A 23,816-nucleotide genomic window follows, 5' to 3' on the forward strand; every position below is an offset into this window, starting at 1 on the left:
TTCGATATCAAAACAAAACACTGAAAATAAGACTTCTTAATCCTCTCAAATCAAATCAAGCCAAGTTTATTTGAATTTTTTTTATTTGTGCCCTCAGATTTTATTATTTCTTTTATTCAACTCTCTAATGATGAAATAATTAGGGCTGTCAATCTATTAAAATATTTAATCCCGATTAATCTCATGAATGTCATACTTAACTCGCGAATATTAATTAATTAATTAATTGCAAATTAATCGCACATTTTTATCTATTATAGCCTAAATGTCCCTTGAATTATCATTTTAATACTTTTATCAACATGGAAAAGTGGATAGGCTTGATTTGTGCAAATGTTTTTTAATGAAATCAACTATCAATAGATAAAAAGAAATTGACGCCGTTAAAATTGATTTGACAGCCTATAATTACAAGTTATATGTCCAACATTTAATGTAAAAAGGGGAGGGATGGAGAGGGGGGATGGCTTTTTTTCAGGGGGGATGATTTTGATCGTTTTTATTTCAGGGGGGATGCCATCCCCCCTCATCCCCCCTCAACTCGACTACTGGTTATGAAATGAAATGAAATGAAATGAAATATCATGATGTGATAAATCATTTTCCAGGACATTTGACTTGTTTTTCTCATTTTCCGTGTGTTTTTCCATGACTGGAAAATTGGTCAAACGTTTTCCAGGTTTTCCCAGTTTTCCAGGACGCGTGGGAACCCTGTGTTACCAGTTGTGTGTGTGTGTGTGTGTGTCTGTGTGTGAGTGTGTGTGTTCAGCTGGCACTCGAGTCATTCAGGTCAAGGTATCTGAATGAACTCATATCAGCAGACAATCAATACTTCAGGACTTTGATCAGGATCAGAGCCAAACAACATTGAGAACAGGCCGTCCATAAACTTCTGGATGTTTTTATTACGTTTAGACACGCACGTACACACACATTCACACACACACGCGCGCACACACACACACACACACACAAACACACACACACGTGTACTGACCAAACACTTGGTATCCAAGTACACAGGTGTACGTGGCCCAGTCGATGTCTTTACACTCCGATCGGTTCCTGATCAGTTTGCAGCCGTTAGGAACGTCCCCTGAAAATACACAAGTGAGTATCAAAATACTGCAGTTATATCAGTTACTGCAGCTGTGGCAGTAGCATCAGAGTACTACAGTAGCAGTATCAGAGTACTACAGCAGTAGTAGTAATAGAGTACTCACAGTAGAGAATCTCGTAGTCTCCAGAGTTGGACATGATGAAGTTGTTGTCAGGCGACCAGTCCAGGTGAGTGATGTAACTGGAATGTCCCTGGAAACATGAACGCATCATCGTCATCATCATCATCATCATCATCATCGTCATCATCGTCATCATCATCATCATCATCATCGTCGTCATCATCATCATCCTCCACAGAGCCGACGTGTTGACAGTCAGTAGTAGGGGTGGGCAAAAATATCGATATGGCAATATATCGCGATACTTTATACCGCGATATCGATATTCAATATTTAAATATCGATTTTTTTTTTCAATTTTTTTTTTCAAATAATAAATCATGTTTCAGACGTAAATCCAGTACGACTTCCGCACCTCTGCTCCACGAGGTGTCACTGTACTGCTGCCTCAGACAGTGTGTTGTACAGTATGTTGTTGTAACTTGCACTTGTATAAAATGGCATGGATCATTTAAATTACATTGTTTTGACTCAGTTTGTCCCATGAATTATCACTATCGTCTGATGTACATACAACTCGGATTTTAAGATGCATAATGCCTTTTACATTTTTCAGTGAACTATGTAGAATATTGTAGAATATCGCGATATATCGCAAAATTTGGATATCGCAATATCGTATCGTATCGTGACTCAAGTATCGTGATGCGTATTGTGAGGTCCTTGGCAATACCCACCCCTAGTCAGTAGGCAGTAGAGCGTCAGTAGAGTCTCAGTAGAGCACCAGAAAAGCGTCATTAAAATGTCAATAGAGCGACAACAGAGTTTCAGTAGAGTGTCAATAGAATCTCAGTAGAGTCTCAGTAGAGTATTAGTAGAGCGTCAATTTAATATCGGTATAGTCTCAATAGAGCGACAGTAGGTCTCAGTATCAATAGAGTTTCAGTAGAGTCTCAGTAGAGCGTCAATAGAATCTCAGTATACTCTCAATATCCACAAGTTTCCGAACGTCATCTATGGGCAAACCCGGAAGCCGGTTTTGCCGGTTTGGTGGAATTGTACGGTTACGTTTCCATGGTTTTCAGTCGTTGTCATAGTTGCGGTACTAAACGCATGGATCTATTAAAACTGGCTTTTAACACGGATGTCAATTTGTGTGATGTCCACTGTTAAAAGCTGGTGTGATGATCCGTGCGTTTTACAGATTTTCATTAAAAAAAAAAAAAAAAAAAATCCATGCATTTACGACTACCGAAACCATGGAAACGTAAACATAAAATTCCACCGGAAGAGCAAAACCGGCAAAACAGTCTACGTTTTTGACGTTCGGAAAAAGGTGGATAGTTACAGTAGAGTGTCAATAGAATCTCAGTAGAGCAACAGCAGAGGGTGTATTCACACCTGTTTAGTGCGCACCCTGGTGCTCACCAAATGTTAAAATGATACATTGTTTCATTTTTCAGTTAGTGCGGTTTGGTTCACACCTGCTTTTTGTCACTCGGGACCAAACTTGGAGAGCGTCATGTCTCCATGACTACCGGTTGGAATCTGGAAGCGCTGATTGATAAAACTTTCATGATGGAGACTCCAGTAGAGCCGGTTGTTAGTAGCTCTGTCATTTATTTCTATATTGTTTGCATGTATAACTCTGTTTGGTACTTCCGGCTGGTTTCCGGTTGCGTTCACCCAGCTCGGTCCCGTTAGTTCCCGGTTAAACGTTAAACACGGCGGACCTCTGCTGCTCGGTAACCAGCTGCTCCGCGGACCTGAGGGACGGACGCCGACCTGTCCGGTGTCTGAGCGGACTCAGCAGACTCAGCGGACACGCAGCGACCGGCTGCCCCGCTGCTGCTGCTTCGTTTGTGGGGACAGAGCTGCGTAGGACCGGAGCACCGGGCGGTCTCCCCGCTGCGTTAACCCGTTGTCAGTGACTACGGGAGCCCTTTTAGCTCAAACTTGTTGAGTTCGCCTGGCAGTTGGCTCGCACCAGAGTGCGGTTGCTTTCACACCAACCCAAACTGGACCAAATTTAGTGCGCACCAGATTTAGTGCGCACTAACACTGCAGGTGTGAATACACCCAGAGTCTCAGTAGAGCTTCAGTAGAGTGTCAATAGAATCTCAGTGTAGTCTCAGTAGAGCGACAGTAGGTCTCAGTATCAATAGAATCTCAGTATAGTATCAATAGAGTCTCGGTAGAGTCTCAGTAGAGTCTCAGTAGAGTGACAGTAGAGTCTCAGTATCAGTAGAGCGTCAATAGAGCGTCAGTAGAGTCTCAGTAGAACGATAATAGGTCTCAATAACAATAGAGCGACAGTAGGTCTCAGTATCAGTAGAGTCTCAGTAGAGTGTCAGTATTAAGCGTCAGTGGAGTCGTACCGTGCACTTCCCGTAGCGACTGTACTTGCGTCCTCTCTCGGAGACGGTGTAGAGGTAAATGAAGTTGTCGTGAGACCCGACGGCCAGCAGGCTTCCGTCTGACAGGGAGAGAGAGAGAGAGACAGAGAGAAAGGCATTCTGGGACATGTAGTTCACCTGCAGCAGCAACGTCACCATGGAAACAACGGAGAGACACTCACCTACAGAGAAACGCATCACGGACAGCTGCTCGTTCCCGTCGGTGTGGATCGCCACCAGGTCGGTGGTCTCCGCGTCCAGGACATACCACCTAGAGGAGGAGCAGGAGGAGGAGGAGGAGGAGCAGGAGCAGGAGGAGGAGCAGGAGGAGCAGGAGGAGCAGGAGGAGGAGCAGGAGGAGGAGGAGGAGCAGGAGGAGGAGGAGCAGGAGGAGCAGGAGGAGCAGGAGGAGGAGGAGCAGGAGGAGCAAAAGGAGACAAGGAGGAGTAGGAGGAGCAGGAGGAGACAAGGAGGAGCATAGAATATTTTTTTAACTTTTAAAACTTTTTTTGAAAATTTTTAAAGCTTTTTTCTAGAAAATTTTTAACTTAAATTTTTTTTTTAAAGAAATCTTACCACTTTTTCTGGAATTTAAAAAAAAACTTTTTGAGAATTTTTAAAAGCTTTTTTCTAGAAAATGTGTAACTTTTAAAAAAAAAAGAAATCTTAACACTTTTTCTAGAATTTATTTTTGAAACTTTTTTTGAGAATTTTAAAAGCTTTTTTCTAGAAATTTTTTATCTTAAAAAAAAAAGAAAGAAATCTTACCACTTTTTCTAGAATAAAAAAAAATTCCTTTTTTGAGAACTTTTAAAAGCTTTTTTCGAGAAAATTTTTCACTTTTTTAAAAAAAAGAAATCTTACCACTTTCTCTAGATTTTTTTTTTCACTTTTTCTAGAAATGTTTAAACTTTGGAGAAATTGTACCAGTTTTTTCCAGAAATATCTCTACAATATTTCAAAAGAATTCACGCCATTGGCCCCAATTTCAACGTATCCGCCTTTTTCTATATGTAAAAAAATGTAAGCCGGTTTTGCTCTTCTGGTGGAATTGAATGTTTACGTTTCCATAGTTTCAGTAGTCGTAGTTAAACGCTTGGTTCTTTTTTATTCTTTTTTCCATTGAAAATCTGTAAAACACATGGATCATCACGCCGGCTTTTAACAATTGATAAACCGACTTCTATTTTTGATTTGTTTGGAATAAAAAAAGTAACGAATCAGATCACAGAAGTAGGTTCAACTAGAAAAAAAAACATCAGTACTGACTTTCCTGAGTGCGTTCCTATGGCGACCACCGCTCCGCTGGGATGGAAGTCTGCACAGTGTCCATGCTCCTAAAGGGAGAGCGACAGAGTTTGTCAATCATTTATCAATCAATCATTTATCAATTAATTATGAATCAATCTATAACCGATGACTTCTCCTCGTCCCACCTCCACGGAGCGGCTCCACTGCAGACTGTGGTCCGACGAGTTCCACAGGCAGACGAGTCGATCCTGAGCGCACGTCAGGAACATCTGTCTGGACGGGTGGGACGCCAACCCCCACAGCTCGTCAGTGTGACCCTGAACGCATCACAGCACAGAGTTAGACAGAGACCCTGAACGCATCACAGCAGAGAATTAGAGAGACCCTGAACGCATCACAGCACAGAGTTAGAGAGACCCTGAACGCATCACAGCAGAGAGTTAGAGACCCTGAACGTATCACAGCAGAGAGTTAGAGAGACCCTGAACGCATCACAGCACAGAGTTAGAGAGACCCTGAACGCATCACAGCACAGAGTTAGAGAGACCCTGAACGCATCACAGCACAGAGTTAGAGAGAGACCCTGAACGCATCACAGCACAGAGTTAGAGAGAGACCCTGAACGCATCACAGCACAGAGTTAGAGAGACCCTGAACGCATCACAGCACAGAGTTAGAGAGACCCTGAACGCATCACAGCACAGAGTTAGAGAGAGACCCTGAACGCATCACAGCACAGAGTTAGAGAGACCCTGAACGCATCACAGCAGAGAGTTAGAGACCCTGAACGCATCACAGCACAGAGTTAGAGACCCTGAACGCATCACAGCACAGAGTTAGAGAGACCCTGAACGCATCACAGCAGAGAGTTAGAGACCCTGAACGCATCACAGCACAGTTAGAGAGAGACCCTGAACGCATCACAGCAGAGAGTTAGAGAGAGACCCTGAACGCATCACAGCACAGAGTTAGAGAGAGACCCTGAACGCATCGCAGCAGAGAGTTAGAGAGAGACCCTGAACGCATCAGAGTGGACTTTAACAGAGACCCTGAACTCACCTGAACCTCCACGAGGAAGCCGTCGTTGAAGGTTCCTCTCAGAATAAAGTTGCGAGACGTCCCGACCAGAAACTCCTCCCCCTTCCCCTCGGACACGGCTCGGATGGTTCCGTACTGATCTGGGACCTGTGGACGCCAGAAACACACACCTCTGTTAATCTACAACAGAACGCGTTTGTTGTCGTCTTGTTTTTTTGTTTTTTAAACCTCGCAGCTTTTTCCCTGGATCACTGAATGAATGAATGAGTAAATGAATGAATGAAAGTTTATTTGAACACAGAATAAAAGAAGACAAAACAACAATGAAAACAACGCAATCTAAATCAATAACAACAAAACTTAACATTTATTTATATTCAAAAGGAGTGGGAAGAAGCCGAAGCCTAATAAATCCCACCCCTTCACCCTATGTTTATTCAATATATACTATAATACGTTATGAAATAGCAATATATATATTATATACATAACATATAATGTATATTAGGGCTGCAACTAACGATTATTTTCGTTAACAATTAATCTGTCGATTATCGATTTTCAAAGAGAGACTCAGTTTATTGTTATGAAGGAACAAAGAAACCAGAAATATTCACATTTCAGAAGCTGAAATCTGAGAATTTTGACTTTTTTTCTTTAAAAAAAACTACTCAAACTGATTATTAGATTATCAGAATAGTTGACGATTAATTTAATAATTGATTAAATAATAACATATATATTGAAGGAGACGTGAAAACAGGACGATTCTAAGTTAAGTTCTGAATCCTGGTTTCTAAATGGGTTTCTGGGCTTTTTGTTCTGTAGGGACACCGGAGATAATGACATCCTTTATTAATATATATATATGTGTGTGTGTGCGTGCGTGCGTGTGTATATGTGTGTGTGTGTGTGTGTGTGTGGGTATGTGTGTGTGTGTGTGTGTGTGGTCACCTCGATGTCCCTGTCTGCTCTCAGCTCGTGGTCCCACAGGATGATCTTCCGGTCTTTCCCTCCTCCCGTCAGCAGAGTGCCGCTCCTCATCTCGCACATACAGAACACGCTTCCCTCGTGACCTTTGACCTGCCGACTGATCTGGAACGCTGCACGCACACACACACACACACACACACACGCAGGTGAGTCACACACACACACCTCTTCCTCCTCCTGAACTAAAGCAACAGAGCAGACTCGTGTTTTATTGTCGACTGTTGCTGTTGTTGTTGTGTTTTTGAAGGTGCAGTTCCGGCTGCAGCCAGGAGGAGGCAGCACCTCCCGCAGAAACACCTCCTCCTCCTCCTCCTCCTCCTCCTCCTCCTCCTCCTCCTCCTCCTCCTCCTCCTCCTCTACTTCCTGCCTGGACGGCTCTGCAGCAGGTCTCTACTGAGCTCTACTAATCTCTACTGACTCTGGTCTCATTCCAGCTCTTTAAATCTTTAACCTTTAATTCTTGGCGTCGCTTCTCTTTAAACCAGTTTAACAGCATGACATGAAAACCATTACTGTAACTGGGCCAACACACACACACACACACACACACACACACACACACACACACACACACACACACACACACACACACACACACACACACACACCAAACACACACACACACACACACACCTCCTGGCGTTTTTTGTCGCAGTGTTAAACTGAGCCAACATCCACTGCAGCCTCTGCTGCTCCTGTTTCTACTGTTTCTACTTTGTTGCTGCTCTTTATCCATCACCGTTCTGTTTCTACTGTTTCTCCCTTCTTCTTTTTTTATTGTTTCTATTGTTTGTTTCTATTTATTTATATTTTTCTGTGTTTGTTTTATATTGTTTTATATTTCAATATTTGCATATGCTACGATGCCACTGTAAACAAGCACATTTCCCATGTGTAGGATAAATAAACAGACTTCTGTTTCTACTGTTTTTACTCCCTATTCTGTTGCTTAGTTTTTAACATTTCCATTGTTTCTATTGTTACTCCTCTTTCTACTCAATTTCTTTTGTTTCTACTGTTTCTAACATATCTCTGTTTCTCCACTTTCTTTTATATTTCTATCGTTTCTGTTTGTTTCTCTGTTCCTTTGTGTAGGTCTGTCTAAGCTGAGCCAAAATCTACTGCAGCCTCTGTTTCTACTTTGTTACTGCTCTTTATTCATCACCGTTCTGTTTCTACTGTTTCTCCCTTCTTCTTCTTTACTGTTTCTATTTATCTGTTTGTCTCTCTCTCTTTGTTTCTATTATATTTTTATGTTTGTTTTATATCGTTTTATATTTCAATATTTGCATATTTCTATACTTTTTTTTTTTAAATCTTGTTTGTATTTAGTTTCTACTGTTTTTACTGCCTATTCTGTTTCTTATTTTTTAACATTTCCATTTTTTCTACTCTTATACCTGTTTCTATTACTACTAAATCTCTCTGTTTCTCCACTTTCTTTTACGTTTCTATTGTTTCTGTTTCTACTGTTCCTCTGTGCAGGTTTGTCTAAACTAACCCTAAATCCACTGCAGCCTCTGCTGTTGCTGTTTCTACTGTTTCTACTTTGTTTCTGCTCTTTATCCATCACTGTTCTATTTCTTTTGTTTCTCTTGCCTTTTTCTCATGCTGTTTCCACTGTTTCTATTGTTTGTTTCTAATCTTTTTACTCCCCACTCTCGTCTGTTTCTACCCATTCTCTTTCTATTCTTTATTTTTAACATTCCTATCGTTACTTTCTACTGTTACTCCTGCTTCTATTCCATTTCTACTATTTTTTTTTCTATTTCTACTGACTCTAACATCTCTCTTCACCTCTGGGTCCTTTCCCGGTCGGGGTCTCGGCGGAGCTCCTGGTCCAGACCAGCAGGATCCCTCCGGAGTCTCCGGTCAGGATGTCTCCAGTGCTCAGGAACGCCAGACACTGGATGAACTTCGGTTTCTCGTATTTCTGAGGAAGCAAAGAGAGAGAAGGGGGTCAGAGCTAGACCAGGACTAGAGATAGACCAGGACTGAGATAGACCAGGACTAGAGATAGACCAGGACTAGAGATAGACCAGGACTAGAGATTAGGGCCCGACCGATTTATCGGCGAGCCGATTAAATCACACACATCACACATCTTATGAACAACTTGATTAACTGTTAACTGTCTCAAAACCAGTGTTGCCAGTGCGGGCTTTCTTTTTCCGTTTTTTTTTTGCCCGCGGTCGGGTGAATTAGGCTAATTAATGTGACTCCGGCCGTGTTGGGGCTCGCGGCAGCACCCGCTAAACGTTGAAAACAGCGGTGATACGCGCTTCCACGTCGGAGTCAACAGAAATGTCTGGAACAACATTGGACAAAGTCGCTTTTGATAAAAAAAAAAAGAGAGCGAGAGAGAGAGAGAGAGAGAGAGAGAGAGACCTGCCTGCCGTGTAAAAAACAACAACAGTCACCTGTCATGACTTCCTGTATTTGGCCCTTCAAATTAAAAGCCCTATAGCCTTTCATATACAGTTCAGTCATATTGATTTTGACTTAATTTTGACAAGACAGGGCTCCAAATGTTTGTTTTTTTTCCTGCGACCAATCGACCAATGAAATTTTGGTCGACCAGTGCTTGGTCGACTATTTGGGGACAGCCCTAATTTATATATTATATAATATATGTAGATATATTACTTGAATTAATAAAATTTTAAAACTTTATAAAAAAAAAAAAATCGGCCAATTAATCGGTTATCTGATCCCCCCCCCCTAATAATCGTAATCGGCATCGGCCCCAAAAAATCCATATCAGTCGGGCCCTACTATTGATAGACCAGGACTAGAAATAGACCAGGACTAGAGTTAGACCAGGACTGAAGAGGTGCCAACAAAGGTCTGAGTCTCTGTCTGGGTCTGAGGGACCCGGTTCAGGTCTGGAACCAGCAGACTGAGCTGCTCTGAGATCGAGTCCTGATCCTGATCCGTGGACTTTGTTCCTTTGTGTTCAGACGGGTGGAGCTTCCTGAACGTCAGCAGATCAAATTCCTCTCAGCCGCTGAAACCAAAACCTCCTCCATCCTGAAACCAAAACCTCCTCCATCCTTCATCCTTCTTTAACCCTCCAGGTCCCGACCCAGACCCAGACCGCCGAGACCAGATCTGGACGTGGATCAGAGGTTTTAATGTTTTTATTCTGAACGTGTGTCCTCCTTACCCCAAAGATTCCCTGTTTACGAGCCAGCGAGGTCCCAGACCAGGTCCAGAAGAAGATGTGGGACTTTCCACAGGTGACGATGGTGTTTGGGTCGGTGGGGTGGAACTCCACGGCCAGGACCACCTCGTTGGTGGTCTGCAAGAGAAACAGAGACCAGTTAGAGACTAGGGGCCAGATTCACCAATATGTTCTTAAGAAAGATCTTAAGAAATGTCTTAAGAAGAAAATTAAGAAGTTCATAAGAAAGTTCTTAAGTGCAATTCTTCAATATTTTCTAAAGAACAGTAATTTCTTACGAATTTCTTATTTTTCCTACTTAAGAACTTCTTAAAATAGGTCACCGCATTGCATTGCATGCACCATCGTTTATATCAACGACCCCAAAATTGACACAAATTAGACCACAGACCTCCATTGGACAAAATATTGAAGCAAACACCAGAAATACACAAACAATCAATGTACGTTTAAATTAGGTGTACATTTTTGAAAGATTTTAGAGAAATTTCTGGGAAAAAGTGGTACAATTTCTCCCAAAAAGTTGAAACATTTCTAGAAAAAAGTGGTAAAAATTCTCACAAAAATAAACGAAAAAGTTTAAAATCTTTCAAAAAAAAAAGTGGTAAAATTTTGCAATTTTTTAGAAAAATCTGTAAGAAGACAAGGGTTAGTTAGAGACCAGATGGAGACCAGATAGAGACCAGTTAGAGACCCGTTAGAGACCAGCACCAACTGGAAACTGGACGATGAACCTGGACTGAAACGACTCACCTTGATTTCGGCGATCTTCGATTTCTTCTGCCAGTCCCAGACGGTCAACATGTGATCGTTGCAGTCGTCAATGACACTGAGATGCTGACCAGAGTCCTGAGTGTGAGACAGAAGTTAAGACATGAGTCAGAAAAACTTCACTTCTACACTTCACTTTTTATTTATTTAAGGACAACGTGTGCTTGTATTAATCATTTACAAGAAACGAAAAGACGGAACACCAGATTTAGCAGAAGAAGCTAATTTCCGGGGCGGTGCGTGGCGCAGTGGTTAAAGCGGCCGCCCCATGTAGAGGCTACAGTCCTCAACGCAGGCGTCCCCGGTTCGAGTCCCGCATCGGGCAGACCTTTCCTGCATGTCATTCCCCCTCTCTCTGCCTCCCCCTTTCCTGTCTATCTCACTGTGCTATCAAATAAAAAAAAGGCCAAAAAGTCAAAAAATATATACTTTAAAAAAAAAGAAAAAAAAAGAAGCTAATTTCCATCTGTTGTCCAACATAAAACATAAAGCACAACAAGACAATAAAACAAAGCATACACAGGGTTTCTGCAGGTTTCACCAACTCAAATGTAAGACTTTTTAAGACCATTATGGATGAAATTTAAGACCTATAATAAAAAATAATAACAGAATGTTACCAGACAGAGTTGTTTTAGAGGGAAATACAGAGACTGCTTGATGAAAAACTGTCCCTGAAGGCAACGTGCATCAGCGGTTTTGCATGAATTTCCCTCTAAAACAACTCTGTCTGGTAACGTTGTGTTATTATCTCATAGCGTGGTGAATGTGCAGGTCACAACTTGTCCACCAGAGCGTTGTGGAGTTGTTGGATTGTGTATTTGATGAGTTTGATGAGGGAAACCAAGAAATCCCATAATGAGCCTCCGTAGCGTAGCTCTGAGCAGCTCACGGCTCTGCTCCGCCGTTCTAAAAATAGCTTGCACCGACAATTAAAGGTAACGACCCTACTGCTATGACTATAGGGATTATGGCAATGGGACAATTTGCCAAAATGTTGAACTATCCCTTTAACTTAATTTAACTAGACTTTGCGTTATTACATAATGCGGCGCTACAGGTGTAGATAACCTTTACTTAGATACTCACAGCTTTGGAGAAAGCCAGGGAGCCGACGCCTCGCTCGAACGTTCCCATGCCGACGACCTGCAGCGTGGCCAGACTGACGCTGTCCCAGATACGAACGTGAGGCTGCAGCGCCTGAATTAACACACACAGGTTACCATAGTTACAGCTGTCTGTCAGACTCTTTAAAAACAAATCAATTAGCAGCAATTTTTAGTTTTTTAAAACCACATCTGTCTGTCCTCACCCGTCCGTCTTTGTCCACGCCGGCGATCTGTCCCGTAGCGATCCGGATCTTATCAGGATGGATGGCCAGACTGAGACGAGAGACACAGAGAGATGATGTCACTCAGCTGTCACCGCTGACCAATGAGAGAGCAGCAGCAGCAGCAGCAGCAGCAGCAGCAGCAGTGTAGAGGTTTAAAGGCACATGCTGTGCACTTTTCTCTGGGTTTATTTACCTGCTGATATCCCTAACAAGACGTATCATTGGTTTGAGTACCTGTGATCTGCTTAATATCGTTTCTACTGCCCCTTTCTGTTGCCTCTTTCTGGAGCTCTAGCAGGCACAGGTCATTTGGCCAATCAGAAGAGAGAATGAGAACCTCTCCTCTGATTGGCTGACTGTTTTTGAGTGGCATGTGGTCGGGCCAATCACAGGCAAGTAACTGAAACCTAAGCTGCATTCATAAAAATTGAAAAAAAAAAACAACTGGTCATGGTGGGCGGAGTTACCTTGTGTGTGACATCACAGAAAGGAGGAAGTGCTATCCGCTTGTCTTAAAGAGACAGTTCCTACAAATGGACGGTGTGTGTTTCTCCGTTTATGACCAGTTTGATGCATGTGGCAGTATATACGTGGCCCAGAGACCTCCCCAAGCACCAAAAAACAACCAAAATCACACTTTTCATGCCATGGGGCCTTTAAAATAGCTTGAGATCTTGCAGTGGCTTACTCAACAAGTCTATTGCTAGCAAAAAGTTGCTTTTCCACAGGCAGTGTCTGTAGCTAACCCAGCTGTGCAGGTCAACAAAATCCACTCTGGAAATGTTTTTGTTGTGAAGAAAAAATATAAAAAATCTCCAGTTTTATTCCACAGGATTACAAACAAAGTGGCTGGCTAACACACTTGTAGCAACTAATTACTAAAAAGCAGGTAAGAAAACCATTTGCTTCTCCAGCTATCAAGCTCTGACTGCCTGCTCTCAGATCAACAGAAAATCCCCCACACCGTTCGGCGTTCTTAAAGGGTAGGGCTGGGACGATATGCTTTTCTCCCGATTCGATTCTTCTACGATTTTTTGGATGGCGATTCGATTTAAATTGCGATTCTACGATATTGCCAATTCTCTCGATTTTTAGTCTGCGTTTTTAACATTTATCTGCACACAAACACTGTAGGAGCCTATAAATTAACATACGGTACTCCATTATAAAGTGAACTTAAACCCTTTTCAAAACCTGTACTCTCTGTATGTAAAAAAGGCGAACAAATGCACATTGCACAATATTTTAAAAAAATTCAACAAAAAAAATTCAAAAAGATTTTTTTCCAAAAAAAAAAGAACAATCGATTTTTGAAAAAAAAAAAATCGATTTAAAAATCGTCAAAAAAGATATCGCGATATTTATGTGAATCGATTTTTTCTCCCACCCCTATTAAAGGGGAAGTATACTTTTTACTGACATATACCGAATCACATAAAAACATGAATACCAATATGCTTTTAACATTTTTAACCACTATATAAACTTATAAATGAAATTATTAATCATTAAATCCTGTATACTTATATTATTGAATTATGCATCTTCTTAACACATTTTAATCATTTTCACTCACCACTTGACACAGTCGGTGTGTCCGAGGTAATGTCTCTGTGCCCGCTCCTCGTAGCTGAACAGAACCACGACGGAGGCGATGAAGTAAACAATCTCCCCGGTTGGAAGGAGGTAGACGTTCGCTCTGCAGTCTCTGCCACGGTAACCGTACCTGTGCCGAGGTCAAGGACTTCTACTGAGGGTTCACTACACAGGCTTAGAGATAAACCCAAGAGGAAACATCTGGGCCCAGTTGTTCAAAAGTAAATCGGATCGGATTTTGGATCATGGATCGGATCAAATCTTGAAAATGGATCGTTTCAAAACCAAAAACGGATTCGGAGATCAGATTAGATCACGTGATCCAATCTTGAATTTAATCTTGAACTCAGTTTGTGTTGTTCAAAACTGGTCAAATAAATAATATTTATAATGTAGTTAGTATATATACACTTTTATTGATTTATATTTTGCACATTATTTTCCTTCCTTTATTCTGAAGGAGCTTTAATATAAACATCTATTTTTATTTTGAAGGAGCTTTATCTACTTTATTCTAAAGGAGCGTTAACACAATCATCTACCTTTATTCTGAAGGAGCTTTAATAAAATCATCTACTTTTATTCTGAAGGAGTTTTAATATAAACATCTACCTTTATTCTGAAGGAGCTTTATCTACCTTTATTCTGAAGGAGCTTTAATAGAAACATCTACCTTTACTCTGAAGGAGCTTTAACACAAACATCTACTTTTATTTTGAAGGAGCTTTAACACAAACATCTACATTTATTCTAAAGGAGCTTTAATAGAAACATCTACCTTTATTCTGAAGGATCGTTTTATTCTGAAGGAGCTTTATCTACCTTTATTCTGAAGGAGCTTTATCTACCTTTATTCTGAAGGAGCTTTATCTACCTTTATTCTGAAGGAGCTTTAATAAAAACCATCTGCCTTTATTCTGAAGGAGCTTTAATAAAAACCATCTGCCTTTATTCTGAAGGAGCTTTAATAAAAAACATCTACCTTTATTTTGAAGGAGCTTTATCTACGTTATTTTGAAGGAGATTTAACACAAATATCTACCTTTATTTTGAAGGAATTTTAACACAAAAATCGACCTTTATTTTGAACGAGCTTTAACACAAACATCTACCTTTATTCTGAAGGAGCTTTAATAGAAACATCTACCTTTATTTTGAAGGAGCTTTAACACAAACATCTACCTTTATTCTGAAGGAGCTTTAATACAAACATCTACCTTTATTCTGAAGGAGCTTTATCTACCTTTATTCTGAAGGAGCTTTACTAGAAACAGTGAAGGATACACCCATTCCAGCTTCAGTCTCTCTGGAGGAAGTTCTGTCCGAACCCCGACCGAGTTCTCCAGGTCCGAGGGGATGAACATGGTGATCGGTCGACCGCGCATGAACATCTTAACGAAGTTCCCGTCTGAAACAGCAGAGACACAGAGAGGAAGACATGTTGGAGCCTCGCCATCATCACAATCATCATCATCACTGTTGACTTAGTTTGGATTCTCATTTGTCAACAAACACAAACTTTGGCCTTAATCTTAGTCACAGATAATCAATAAAAGGATTGATCGAGAACATCCTGGCCTGTTACTGATCTCTGTGACGGGTGAGCTGTGTTGGCCTCTTATCCAATCAGATTACAGTAAAGACGCCTGTCGGCTGCCAGGTGACAGGTGACAGGTCTCAGTCTGTCTGCGTGTGGAAACAGACTGAGACCCGCTGAGTCAGACAGGTGAGGGACGGGGACGGAGGAGTCGATGCCATGCAGGTGATGCAGGTGAGGCAGGTGTGTAGTAGTAGTAGTAGTAGTAGTAGTAGTAGTAGTAGTTTACCTCCACAGAATCACTGCTGTTCAAAAAATATATTTATTTTACCTTAAAGGGACAACGAGGAGTTTCTCCATCGGCAGAACGAAACATTCCGCGACAATAAAAAAGTCTCATGTTAATGTGGATGAATCTACGCTACCCACACTTGTTAATGGGCCCATTTTAGATAAATATATGGTTTTGTCTCTATCGTTATTTTGCTATTTTTAAAGGCCCATTTATGCTCAACGTTAAATACGCATACGGATACGGACAGAGTTTTTCGTCCGTACTCTGCATTCATTTTGTCCGTTTTTCGTCCGTTTCCACAAAGCTTACGGATACGCACCAAACGGAGCAGTACCTCCGGAAACCGTGGGGGCGCTGTTGCTGTCACTACCCGATACGTAGCCTAGAGCCAGTGTGAGACAGAAGAAGAACTTGAAGAAGACACGATGGCTGAACGAGAGAAAAAAATTCTCCGTCCTCCAGCCGTGATGAATTTAACGGCCTTACCGACCACCGCATCACATAACGAGTCCGTTTTCTTCTTTTATTTATGATGTACATTATCAAGATCTCCTCCGTAGTCGCCATGTGTGTTGTCATAAACTTTTGACTCTGAGCTGCCCCCTAGTGGATGTATTGGATAACATCCATGCCAACGTAAAGGACGCATGAAAGTATGTGGGCAGTGACGGTAACAACGTTTGAAACGGACGCATACAATTACGTCCGTAAATGGAGCATATATGAGCCTTTAGTGGTGGTGGAAATGCTGGGCGAGCCGACCAGCGTTTCTTTACTTTCGGTTTCGCGGCGAGTCATGAGAATAACGCCGCCGAATCTCCGTTTATGGTGGGAACTACGACGGTATGTGATCGTCTTCCAACCTCTGACTTTAATTCTTGATGAATGAAAACATGAGTCTGTCTTGTCAAAGAATTTCACGGTGCGCGGAGGCTCATAAATGTAGTGTGAAAACGCTTTGCTTTTCCAAAACTCCTCGTTGTCCCTTTAACCTAGCTGTCAATCAAAATGGGAATGGCGGCGGTGAGAGGGTTTAAGGTGGTCCCCAAAATTTAACCACTTTTCTTTCCTACAATTTTTACATTTCGAATTGAATTTTTTCTAAATATTACATTTTTTCCAGAAATGTCTCCAAAATGTTTCCAAAAATTCACGCCATTGGCCCCAATTTGAACGTACACTGACTAAAAAAAGTAGTGTTATTCAGTATATATTGTGTATTTCTGGTGTTTTGTTTCAATGGGGGAGGGTCCGTGGTCTAATTTGTGTCAGTTTAGGGGTCCTTGAAGTTTCAGAACCAATGCTTTAGATACTGGGTCTCATCAGGTGGATTCATTAAAACAATAAAAACATCCAAATTCTTGCAAGAATCAAAAAATGTTCAAACAAGGAGCGCTTGGTGGACTCATTTCTTGATTAGAGGTGCTGTTTGTTGAGGGGTATAAGAAATATAAAACAGAGAAAAACTCCAAGGCATTCTGCTTAAATCAATAAAATGCCTTTATTATATGTGGCATTGTCATAGTGACACATTAAAAAGTTTTGAAAGCTTGATGCTGAGTTATTCTTAATATGTCACCGTGAAAATACCAGAAAAAAATGCATTTTATTGATTTAAACGGAGTGCCTTGGAGTTTTTCTCTGTTTTTATATCAATAAAAACACCTGTTGGACCCTTATATGGAGGTAAATTATGTGAGGGGGCGGAGCCACAGACAGGTGTGACATCACCTGAACAGTCTGAAGGGAAGAGAGAGCAGGAGGGTGAGCGAGGCTGACGATATAAAAGCAGAGACAGAGAGAGAAAGAGATGTGATTTGTTCAGAGCAGAAACAGGAAGCGCTAATTCAGCTGCTGTTAGCATGTTAGCCTGTTAGCTTGTTGTTAGCCTGCTAGCTAGCTACGTAGCGCGCGCTGACGCCGGACTCTTCAGGACTTACCAGCTTGGCTGTTTTTCTCTCGGGTCGACATTTTGGCTGGTTTGGGACAAAGACATCGTCACTCAACAACACGACCATGGACAAAACAACACAAACATCAACACAAACAAATAAATAACAAACAACAACAAACAACAACAACACTGGAACACTGGATCTGAGATGTAGGAACTAGAGGCGTCCTCGAATACGGATTTTCATCTGATTCGTTAGGTTTTGCCTTTAGTCGACTAATAGTCAAATCAGGTTGTTTTTTTTAATGGAGGTTTTATTGTTACTTTATTATTTGCAAATCTCAATCTGTGTGTGTGTAAATGTGTAGGCTACTGCAAATGTGTATTCAGAATCTGTGTGCGTAATCAAATTTGTAAATGTGTAAAACAAATCCTTGTCTGTATTCAGATTTGCAAATGAAGACAAATCTGCAAATGCGTGCAAAGACCTGTAAGTAGGCTATACATAAATCTGTAAAGGTGTAAACAGTTCTGTAAATACGTAGACAAATCTGTAAATGTCTGTCATCAATTGCGTCTTTTTACATAGGCCTACGAATTTTGCTACACTTCTGCCACAGGAGGATCCACAAATGCGTGCGGCGAACTGTTAAAAATATTTGTGTCTAACTTTCCCTTTGCCCTGAGCTCAGGCTCACAGGCTGCAATTTAGCTCCAGAGAAAAAAGAGTTAAAACACCCAAATAAACCAATTTAATTCTTCTGTTGCCATAAGATCACAATAACAGGACATTCTCCATCCATCCTTTTCCTGATCTCACTCATTAGGCTGCGTGTGCACAACATCACCATCTCTCTTTCGGTTTCTGCGTAGCGATGACGAGTATGAGTTTGTGTTGTAGACAGAGACACGTCCCTTAGTTTAATCTTTTAAATAAAACTATAGGCCCGAATAAAATTTTCCCTCCTCTGAAGGTAAAACATAATCAAATATTATAAAGAAAACAAAGACTTTTTTTTTTATAACCACATTTTGCTACGATTCGACAACGAGGTTGATATTCAGATCCAACCTCTCTGAATCAAATCGTCAGATAGTCGACGACTCGGGGACGCCCCTAAAAGGAATCACTGAACCTTAAATGTCTCAGAAGCAGTGTTGTTGTTGTTGTTGACAGACGAAGACGACAACAACAACGGCTCTGTCTTCCTATTGGCTGTTACACAAGATGATGATGATGACTATGGTCCTGTTATGATGAAGATGAAGAGTGTGTGTGTTTACCTTGACTGACCACTGGGTCTTTGTGCCTGAGAGAAGACGGAAGGAGAAGAAAACAAACATGTCATTGTTACGAGACGACTCCGAAGAGAAAATGGTACAATTTCTCCAAAAAAGTTTAAACATTTCTAGAAAAAAGTGGTAAAATTTAGCTTTTTTTTGTAGAAAAAGCTGCTAAAATTTCTCAAGTTTTAAAAAATTGAGAAGAAACTGGTAAAATTACTCAAGAATTCTAGAAAAAGTTGTAAAATTTTTCAAAAAAAGTGGTAAAATTTCAAAAAAAAAAAGAGAAAGTTTTAAAAAAATTGAGAAGAAACTGGTAAAATTACTTAATTCTAGAGAGACGACTCCGCAGTTTCCTCCTGTGTCTGTCAGTGTGTGTGTGTGTCAGTGTGTGTGTGTGTGTGTGTGTTTGTACCTCTCAGCGTTCTTCACCACCTTGGCCAGCAGTTTGGAGGTGGACGCAGCTTTCACCAGTTTGTTCCTGTTCTCGTCCGAACTCTCCCAGGTGCTGCTCTGAGAACGCTCCATACCCGAGGACCGCTTCACACTCGGCCCCCTGAACACACACACACAGGGACACACACACACAGGGACACACACAGGGACACACACACACACGGAAACACACAGTCAGTAACAGAGTAGAGCTGCAGGAGGATGAAGAAACAGAATCTGTTCAAAGCTCCAGATGACGTCTCCTTGTCTTTTACTGTCATGTTAATAACTCATGTAATAATGCATTAATAACTACTAGGTACTCTTGTAATTACATACTGTAGTAATAACCAATGCATACTCTGCACTTACTTTGTGTAATGTGGAGGTAATAATAACTATGTACATGTATTAATAGGGTAATAACCACTGCAAACTCATGGAATAATGTCACAACAACTCATGTAATAATGCATTAATAAAGACTAGGTACTCTTGTAATTGTAAAGTAATAACCACTGCAAACTCATGGGATAATGTGACACTAACTCATGTAATAATGCATTAATAAAGACTACTGTAGGTACTCTTGTAATTACATAGTAATACCCACTGTATACTATTTACTTTGTGTAATGTAGAGGTAATAATAACTATGTGCATGTATTAATAGGGTAATAACCACTGCAAACTCATGGAATAATGTCACAACAACTCATGTAATAATGCATTAATAAAGACTAGGTACTCTTGTAATTGTAAAATAATAACCACTGCAAACTCATGGGATAATGTGACACTAACTCATGTAATAATGCATTAATAAAGACTACTGTAGGTACTCTTGTAATTACATAGTAATACCCACTGTATACTATTTACTTTGTGTAATGTAGAGGTAATAATAACTATGTACATGTATTAATAGGGTAATAACCACTGCAAACTCATGGAATAATGTCACAACAACTCATGTAATAATGCATTAATAAAGACTAGGTACTCTTGTAATTGTAAAATAATAACCACTGCAAACTCATGGAATAATGTCACAACAACTCATGTAATAATGCATTAATAACTACTATGTACTCTTGTAATTACCTAGTAATAACCACTGCATACTATTTACTTTGTGTAATGTAGAGGTAATAATAACTATGTACATGTATTAATAGGGTAATAACCACTGCAAACTCATGGAATAATGTCACAATAACTCAATAAATAGCATAGTAATAACTGCAAAGTGGTCATGTAATAGCTTAGTAATAACTCATAATAATGTGGTAATAACTCAGGGAATATAATGACATTTTATAAAACTCCTGTAATAACTACCTGTACTTATGTAATGACTGAGTACTTGTGTATTACTGTAGTAATAACAATGCATTAAGTTTTCATGTAATAACAGAGAGCTACTGTAATAACGCAGTACTAACTACTGAGTGCTTGTGTAATAACACTGTAATAAGAACTCGTGTAGCAGCTCAGTATTATTACTGCTCAGTACTGGAATAACAATAACCACTGAGTGCTCATCTAATAGCTTAGTAATAACTCATAACAATGTGGTAATAATGTGGGGCGTGGCTAGTGTGACATCATCACCATGTGGTTGTTCTGTGATATTTGCTGAGCTCAGATTTCAGATTTAACACGAGTCGTCATTTGGTTCATTGAACTGATTCAGTCTGTTTAACACACACACACACACACACACACACGCTCACAACCCTGGAGCAGGTTAGTGAAGTCGCACACATTAGAGAATCAAAGGCCAGCTGGTAGGAGGCCGCTGGAGGAGGAGGAAGAGGAAGAGGAGGAGGAGGAAGAGGAGGAGGAGGAGGAGGAGGAAGAGGAGGTCCTCAGGTGAAGCTCAGAGGAGAACAGGTTAGTAGCTTTGATAAAAACACACACACAGTCCAGCCTGAGCTTTCTACCAGCAAAGAGGAGGAGAAGGAGAAGAGGATTAAAGGGATAGTAGCATTTTTTTAAAGTGGGGCTGTATGATCTACAAATAGCCCCTAAGTACTTTAATTGTAGTAGAAGACTCTCTGCACTCCTCCCGTTAGCAACGCCAGCCCATAATAGCCCTGCCCAGAGATTTACAACATACAGTGTTGTGAACAGACCCAAAGAAACGGCCTATTTTCACGGCCTAAAAGAGGTTTTACCTGGAAAAAAAAATACACAGTTCCATCGTTCACTATAATATAATTTTTTCCAGCCCTTCAAAGTGCAGGAAAAAACACAGTTTTTATTTGGACCTAACCAACTGCTGATCGGCGGGCGCTAACCCTGGGCGGAGGGATACGTGAGTTGGTTAGGTCCAAATAAAAACTGTGTTTTTCCTGCACTTTGAGGGGCTGGAAAAAATTATATTATAGCAAACAATGGAACTGTGTAATTTTTTTCTCAGGTAAAACCTCTTTTAGGCCGTGAAAATAGGCCGTTTCTTTGGGTCTGTTCACAACACTGTATGTTGTAAATCTCTGGGCAGGGCTATTATGGGCTGGCGTTGCTAACGGGAGGAGTGCAGAGAGTCTTCTACTGCAATTAAAGTACTTAGGGGCTATTTGTAGATCATACAACTCCACTTTAAAAAAAAATGCTATTATCCCTTTAAGGAGGATCGAGGATTTCATGGAAGCTCCTGGAGATCTCAGGAGAAGTTCAAGGATCTCCAGGAGTTCTCACGAAGCTCCTGGAGATCCTGGATCCTTCAAGATCTCACAGAGATTCCTGAAAGATCAAGAATCTGCAGGAGGCCAAAGAAAGGTCCAGAGGAGGAGGAGCAGGAGGAGGAGGAGTTAGACCAGAGGAGGAGTTAGACCAGAGGAGCAGCACTGGGAGAGGAGGTCCTCAGGTGAAGCTGCAGGAGAACAGGTTAGTGGTTCTGATGGAACAGCCCGGCCTGAGGGTCTCATGGCAAAGCAGAGAGGAGACTCCAGATCTCCAGGCCACTAAGACCGGCGCCCGAGGAGCCACAGGGCCAGAAACGCTGCCTCTGATTGGCTGGACTGGGAGCGTTCAGCCAGCCAATCAGGAGCTCCCGTAGCACCTGAACCCCAGTGGTGTAGTCTAATGTTTTGAAGTGGGTATACTGATTTTTAGGAGGGTAAACTGTACATTATGGAGGTAGATTTGTGTCTTTATTATTCAATCAAAAAAAAGGTTGCTTCAATCAAAAAATATATTTTCAATCAAAAAAACCCGTTTCAATCAAAGAAAAAAAGTGTTTGAATGCAAAAATATATTTGAGACTCAAAAAAATGCATTTGAACACTATTTTTTTTTGCTTGAAAATGTTTTTTTTGATAGAAGTGAAGGTTTTTTTGTTTGAAGCAACTTTTTTGATTGAAGTATTGTTGTTTTGTGTTTGGGCCATATTATGGGTAGGACATTTGTGTCTTTATAATTCAATCAAAAAAGAAGTTGCTTCAAACAAACAAAAAATATTTTCAATAAAAAAATCACTTCAATCAAAAAATAAACCTTTTCAATCATAGAAAAAATGTTTTTGAATGCAAAAAAATATTTGAGACTCAAAAAATTGCACTTGAACACTTTTTTTTTGATTGAAAATGTTTTCTTTGATTGAAGTAATCTTTTTTGTGTTTGGACCATGTTATGGGTAGGACATTTGTGTCTTAATTATTCAATCCCAAAAAAGTTGCTTCAATCAAAAAAAAAACATTTTCAATCAAAAAAAAAAATATTTTCAATCAAAGAAAAAACTGTTTAAATGCAAAAAAAAAAAAATCATTTGAAGTGTTTTTTTTTTTGATTGAACTTTCTTTTTTTTTGAATGAAGTGAAAAAAGTTTTGAAGTCGTTTTTTTTTTTGAATCATTTTGACACAAACGTACCGCAGTGGGCGGGTGCTTCCCCATTGGTCAGACATGTTTGAGTGACAAGTGTCTACACCAACGACGTCTTTCTGGCAAGCAAGTCATGGTCGCCACTCGCCAGCGAGCCAGGAAGCAGTGGTGGAGTTGTTGGTAAGTAGATAAAACCGTATTAAAATGATTGGTGTCACGTTATTAGCCTACTCTGTTTGATATTTCGATTAAACATACAGCTTGCTAACTTAGCTCACGTTGACTAATTTGTGTGATGGTGTTAGATATCTGACGCCTCATATTGTCAGGCAGTTAAGTAAAGTTGGAAAGATATTCACAGATTCGGACTTCCGGGATCAATAACTTTGAGACGAAACGTTGTTCAAACACAAATGATGCCTCTTTCACATCATAATCCTACAGACTACTACCTACAAGAATCAAAAACCGATTTTTTTTACGAAAACGAGCCGTTCTCCGAGCTGGATGGAAAACATTGATCTCTATGCGCAGCCGGTAGCCGGGCGAGTGCGCAGGGACCGTCTGCAAATTGCAATACAAGAGCAAGACGCTCCGAACAAAAATCAATAGCTCCACTGTTATACAGTACAGCGACTCCAAAATCACCACACACACCAAGGGACTCCTCGTGGTCATACTACAACAGCTGTTTTGGAGAAATGTGCCTTTTAATAATTTTGGTGATTTTTTTATTGGAATTAATCATTAAAAACCTCCAGTATTACAGGGTTCCTACAAGTTTCTTAAAGTTAAATTTAAG

At 40.6% G+C, this 23,816-nt stretch overlaps 1 protein-coding gene across 3 annotated transcripts in view; it reads right to left on the bottom strand.

The window, feature by feature from the left end:
- eml4 (EMAP like 4) overlaps nt 1-23,816 on the bottom strand; it is a 47,386-nt gene that overhangs the window by 3,401 nt on the left and 20,169 nt on the right. For 2 of the 3 annotated variants that reach the window (XM_085799251.1, XM_085799250.1), the window contains 18 exons: nt 19,169-19,309; nt 18,754-18,779; nt 17,516-17,551; nt 15,028-15,151; nt 13,724-13,873; nt 12,127-12,196; nt 11,904-12,014; nt 10,797-10,892; nt 10,026-10,160; nt 8,657-8,792; nt 6,821-6,969; nt 5,888-6,013; nt 5,014-5,145; nt 4,847-4,914; nt 3,760-3,848; nt 3,560-3,657; nt 1,224-1,311; nt 998-1,096 (listed from right to left, as the gene is read on the bottom strand). In XM_085799251.1, the coding sequence (XP_085655377.1) occupies nt 998-1,096; nt 1,224-1,311; nt 3,560-3,657; nt 3,760-3,848; nt 4,847-4,914; nt 5,014-5,145; nt 5,888-6,013; nt 6,821-6,969; nt 8,657-8,792; nt 10,026-10,160; nt 10,797-10,892; nt 11,904-12,014; nt 12,127-12,196; nt 13,724-13,873; nt 15,028-15,151; nt 17,516-17,551; nt 18,754-18,779; nt 19,169-19,309 (1,874 nt within the window). The remainder of the gene's footprint in view (nt 1-997; nt 1,097-1,223; nt 1,312-3,559; nt 3,658-3,759; nt 3,849-4,846; nt 4,915-5,013; nt 5,146-5,887; nt 6,014-6,820; nt 6,970-8,656; nt 8,793-10,025; nt 10,161-10,796; nt 10,893-11,903; nt 12,015-12,126; nt 12,197-13,723; nt 13,874-15,027; nt 15,152-17,515; nt 17,552-18,753; nt 18,780-19,168; nt 19,310-23,816) is intronic. The other variant, XM_085799249.1, reaches the window with a different exon arrangement.

This window comes from Trachurus japonicus, chromosome 15 (genome assembly GCF_045865225.1).
Source record: "Trachurus japonicus isolate A0001 chromosome 15, Traja_1.0".
Lineage (NCBI taxonomy): Eukaryota > Metazoa > Chordata > Actinopteri > Carangiformes > Carangidae > Trachurus > Trachurus japonicus.